Here is a 4,786-nt window from a genome sequence, read left to right as displayed (position 1 = left end):
CCTTTTTCTTTTACTGGGGTATTGGTTTTCATAACCATTTGTCCCCATAACGAGTGGCACTGGTGGGAGTACTGGGAAACTGGAGTGTCTAAGGAGATTGCTTGTGAGACTTGCGGTTAGCCAGTGGGGTGAGACCGAAGTCCTCCTAGTCTGGCTGGTTTGGTTTGCCTTAGAGGTGGAAAAAACCCCAGCCTTGGGCTGTAACTGCCCTATTTGAGCAATTTGTCCTGAGTTGGCACTCTCAGTTGGGTTCCGTCAGAACTGCATTGTCACACCATCTCCTGCAGGTGTTTCTCACTCCGCTGAGAACTGCTCATTGAGATGAACAGGCCATTTCACACCTCACTGAGGCTGTATTGCTGCAGATGGCTGTGTCCAGCTTTGTGCTGCACTTACTGAGAGATTTGGGGGTGAGGGGCTGATGTGACGGGAACCCAGAATGGCCAAGCAGTGCACAGAATGCAGCTCCTTTCTAGAAGAATGTGATGATTCTTAAAAGAACCTTTTCCTTCACTCATCATCCATATCCATGGCGACCTACAGCCGCCACAATGACCACTAACTCCGACCAAGAAGTTTTTTTTCTGTTGAAAAACTAGGAAATAAAATGGCAAAAAACTTCATTAACACAGAGTTAAGGTTTCCCAGTGACAGCTGGTGCCTGTCCAGAAGGTCAAGTTCAGCTAAACTCACGCTTCTAACAAGGAAATGCAGAATTGAATTAAATGCCCTCATAATTTAGATAGATAGATAGATTAGATTAGATAGATTCTTATCTAATTCACAGAAGAGTAACTCCACTGACTTCAGTGAATTTAGTCTGGATTACTACTACTATGAACACAACATTTTTGCATAAAAGCCTGCACATCACATTCCCATGGAGTCAATAATGTCAGCAGTATGACTGCTCAGAGCTCCGGTATGAAACTGCAGAAAAACCTGAGAGTCTCTGGATAAAGTTGAGAAGTGTGAGCAACAAGGGTGATGTCATGGTTGGAGTCTGCTATAGACCACCAGACCAGGGGGATGAGGTAGACGAGGCTTTCTTCTGGCAACTAGCAGAAGTTGCTAGATCGCAGGCCCTGGTTCTCATGGGAGACTTTAATCACCCTGATATCTGCTGGGAGAGCAATACAGCGGTGCACAGGCAATCCAGGAAATTTTTGGATAGTGTAGGGGACAATTTCCTGGTGCAAGTGCTGGAGGAACCAACTAGGGGCAAAGCTTTTCTTGACCTGCTACTCACAAACAGAGAAGAACTAGTAGGGGAAGCAAAAGTGGATGGGAACCTGGGAGGCAGTGACCATGAGATGGTCGAGTTCAGGATCCTGACACAAGGAAGAAAGGAGAGCAGCAGAATATGGACCCTGGACTTCAGAAAAGCAGACTTTGACTCCCTCAGGGAACAGATGGGCAGGATCCCCTGGGAGAATAACATGAAGGGCAAAGGGGTCCAGGAGAGCTGGCTGTATTTTAAAGAATCCTTATTGAGGTTGCAGGAACAAACCATCCCGATGTGTAGAAAGAATAGTAAATATGGCAGGCGACCAGCTTGGCTAAACAGTGAAATCCTTGCTGATCTTAAACGCAAAAAAGAAGCTTACAAGAAGTGGAAGATTGGACAAATGACCAGGGAGGAGTATAAAAATATTGCTCAGGCATGCAGGAGTGAAATCAGGAAGGCCAAATCACACTTGGAGTTGCAGTTAGCAAGAGATGTTAAGAGTAACAAGAAGGGTTTCTTCAGGTATGTTAGCAACAAGAAGAAAATCAAGGAAAGTGTGGGCCCCTTACTGAATGAGGGAGGCAACCTAGTGACCGAGGATGTGGAAAAAGCTAATGTACTCAATGATTTTTTTGCCTCTGTCTTCACAAACAAGGTCAGCTCCCAGACTGCTGCACTGGGCAGTACAGCATGGGGAGAAGGTGACCAACCCTCTGTGGAGAAAGAAGTGGTTCGGGACTATTTAGAAAAACTGGACGTGCACAAGTCCATGGGGCCGGATGCACTGCATCCGAGGGTGCTAAAGGAGTTGGCGGGTGAGATTGCAGAGCCATTAGCCATTATTTTTGAAAACTCATGGCGCTCGGGGGAGGTCCCAGATGACTGGAAAAAGGCTAATGCAGTGCCCATCTTTAAAAAAGGGAAGAAGGAGGATCCGGGGAACTACAGGCCAGTCAGCCTCACCTCAGTCCCTGGAAAAATCATGGAGCAGGTCCTCAAGGAATCAATTATGAAATATTTAGAGGAGAGGAAAGTGATCAGGAACAGTCAGCATGGATTCACGAAGGGGAAGTCGTGCCTGACTAACCTAATTGCCTTCTATGATGAGATAACTGGCTCTGTAGATGAGGGGAAAGCAGTGGATGTGTTATTCCTTGACTTTAGCAAAGCTTTTGATACGGTCTCCCACAGTATTCTTGCCGCCAAGTTAAAGAAGTATGGGCTGGATGAATGGACTGTAAGGTGGATAGAAAGCTGGCTAGATCGTCGGGCTCAATGGGTAGTGATCAATGGCTCCATGTCTAGTTGGCAGCCGGTTTCAAGCGGAGTGCCCCAAGGGTCGGTCCTGGGGCCGGTTTTGTTTAATATCTTTATTAATGATCTGGAGGATGGTGTGGACTGCACTCTCAGCAAGTTTGCAGATGACACTAAACTAGGAGGCGTGGTAGATACACTAGAGGGTAGGGATCGGATACAGAGGGACCTAGACAAATTAGAAGATTGGGCCGAAAAAAACCTGATGAGGTTCAACAAGGACAAGTGCAGAGTCCTGCACTTAGGACGGAAGAATCCCATGCACTGCTACAGACTAGGGACCGAATGGCTAGGTAGCAGTTCTGCAGAAAAGGACCTAGGGGTCACAGTGGACGAGAAGCTGGATATGAGTCAACAGTGTGCTCTTGTTGCCAAGAAGGCTAACGGCATTTTGGGCCGTATAAGTAGGGGCATTGCAAGCAGATCGAGGGACGTGATCGTTCCCCTTTATTCGACATTGGTGAGGCCTCATCTGGAATACTGTGTCCAGTTTTGGGCCCCACACTACAAGAAGGATGTGGAAAAATTGGAAAGAGTCCAGCGGAGGGCAACAAAAATGATTAGGGGTCTGGAGCACATGACTTATGAGGAGAGGCTGAGGGAACTGGGATTGTTTAGTCTCCAGAAGAGAAGAATGAGGGGGGATTTGATAGCAGCCTTCAACTACCTGAAGGGGGGTTCCAAAGAGGATGGAGCTCGGCTGTTCTCAGTGGTGGCAGACGACAGAACAAGGAGCAATGGTCTCAAGTTGCAGTGGGGGAGGTCCAGGTTGGATATCAGGAAAAACTATTTCACTAGGAGGGTGGTGAAACACTGGAATGCGTTACCTAGGGAGGTGGTGGAGTCTCCTTCCTTGGAGGTTTTTAAGGCCCGGCTTGACAAAGCCCTGGCTGGGATGATTTAGCTGGGAATTGGTCCTGCTTTGAGCAGGGGGTTGGACTAGATGACCTCTTGAGGTCCCTTCCAACTCTGATATTCTATGATTCTATGATTCTATGATCAGTTGATTAAATCTGTAAAGAAGCACAGAATGAAAATATGGTCATGGGAGAAATCTGGAAATTTTATTCTTTTTGAATAACTTCCCCGCAGTCAGTTTCCTTAGGGCACCTTTGATTTCTTTGTTCCTCATGCTGTAGATGGCTGGATTTATCACTGGAGGCACCATGGAATAAAGAACAGCCACCATGAAATCAAAACCCGATGTTGAGCTGGAGGTGGGTTTCAGGTAGGCGAAGGTGGCAGTGCAAACTAACAATGAGACCACAATGAGGTGAGGGAGGCAGGTGGAGAAGGCTTTATGCCGGCCCTGCTCAGAGGGGATTCTCAGCACTGCTTTGAAGATCTGAACATATGACACAATTATAAAAGCAAAACAGCTTAAACCTAAGAACAAGAGAAAAGAAGTAATAACAATTTCACTGACGTACGAGTCATTGCAGGTGATCTTGAGCAGCTGGGGGATTTCACAGAAGAACTGATTCACCTTGTTACCACCACAAAAAGGTAATGCAAATATGTTCCCAGTCTGCATAGTAGAAACGGGAATTCCACTGATCCAGGCACTGGCTGCCATTTGGACACAAGCTCCCCTGTTCATTATAGTCTCATAGTGCAGTGGTTCGCAAATGGCGACATATCGGTCGTACGCCATGATGGTGAGAAAAGCAAAGTCTACAACAGCGAAGAAAATGAAAAGAAAGACTTGGGCAACGCACCGAGAATAAGAAATCGACCTGGTGTTCAATAGGGAGTTGGCCATGGACTTGGGGACAGTGACGGAGATGGATCCAAGGTCTAGTATGGACAAATTCATCAGGAAGAAGTACATGGGGGTGTGAAGGTGGTGGTCGACCACTACAAGGATGGTAACAAGGAGATTTCCCACCAGGGCTACCAGGTAAATCCCTAGAAACACCACAAAGTGTAAAATCTGCAGCTCCCGAACCTCAGAGAATCCCAGGAGAAGGAAATCGGTCACAGTGGTGCGGTTGGACATTTTGTTTCTCAGTACATCATGGACTGTCTGTGGAAGGAAGGGCAAGGGCAGTGGTCAGGCTAGAGTCCTCCTACCTTCTCACCTCTGACAATCACAGCACTAGTGATGAGCATTGTCACACCACTGTAAATTGCCACAGTTCTCTTACAGTCAACGGATGGCGTCTGTTTCCTCCATCTGAGGATCTGGTCCAAGTTGAGGCTTCATAGAACGCAGTGTAAATATGGAACAAATTACAACCCAAA

General features: G+C 46.9%; 1 protein-coding gene across 1 annotated transcript; it reads right to left on the bottom strand.

The window, feature by feature from the left end:
* Window positions 1-3,584: 3,584 nt before the first annotated feature.
* On the bottom strand, window positions 3,585-4,541 carry LOC135974860 (olfactory receptor 14A16-like). Its single transcript, XM_065563899.1, has one exon. It carries the CDS (start codon window positions 4,539-4,541, stop codon window positions 3,585-3,587), a length of 957 nt encoding a protein of 318 aa, XP_065419971.1.
* Window positions 4,542-4,786: the final 245 nt, after the last annotated feature.

This window comes from Chrysemys picta, chromosome 12 (genome assembly GCF_011386835.1).
Source record: "Chrysemys picta bellii isolate R12L10 chromosome 12, ASM1138683v2, whole genome shotgun sequence".
In the NCBI taxonomy this organism is placed as follows: domain Eukaryota; kingdom Metazoa; phylum Chordata; order Testudines; family Emydidae; genus Chrysemys; species Chrysemys picta.
Note: the sequence above shows the minus strand (reverse complement) of the source record. Positions and strands in the feature narration are given on the sequence as shown.

Bases quoted from the DNA above. Each gene is read 5' to 3' on its own strand.
- LOC135974860 (XM_065563899.1), bottom strand. From the start codon at position 4,541: ATGTCCAACCGCACCACTGTGACCGATTTCCTTCTCCTGGGATTCTCT.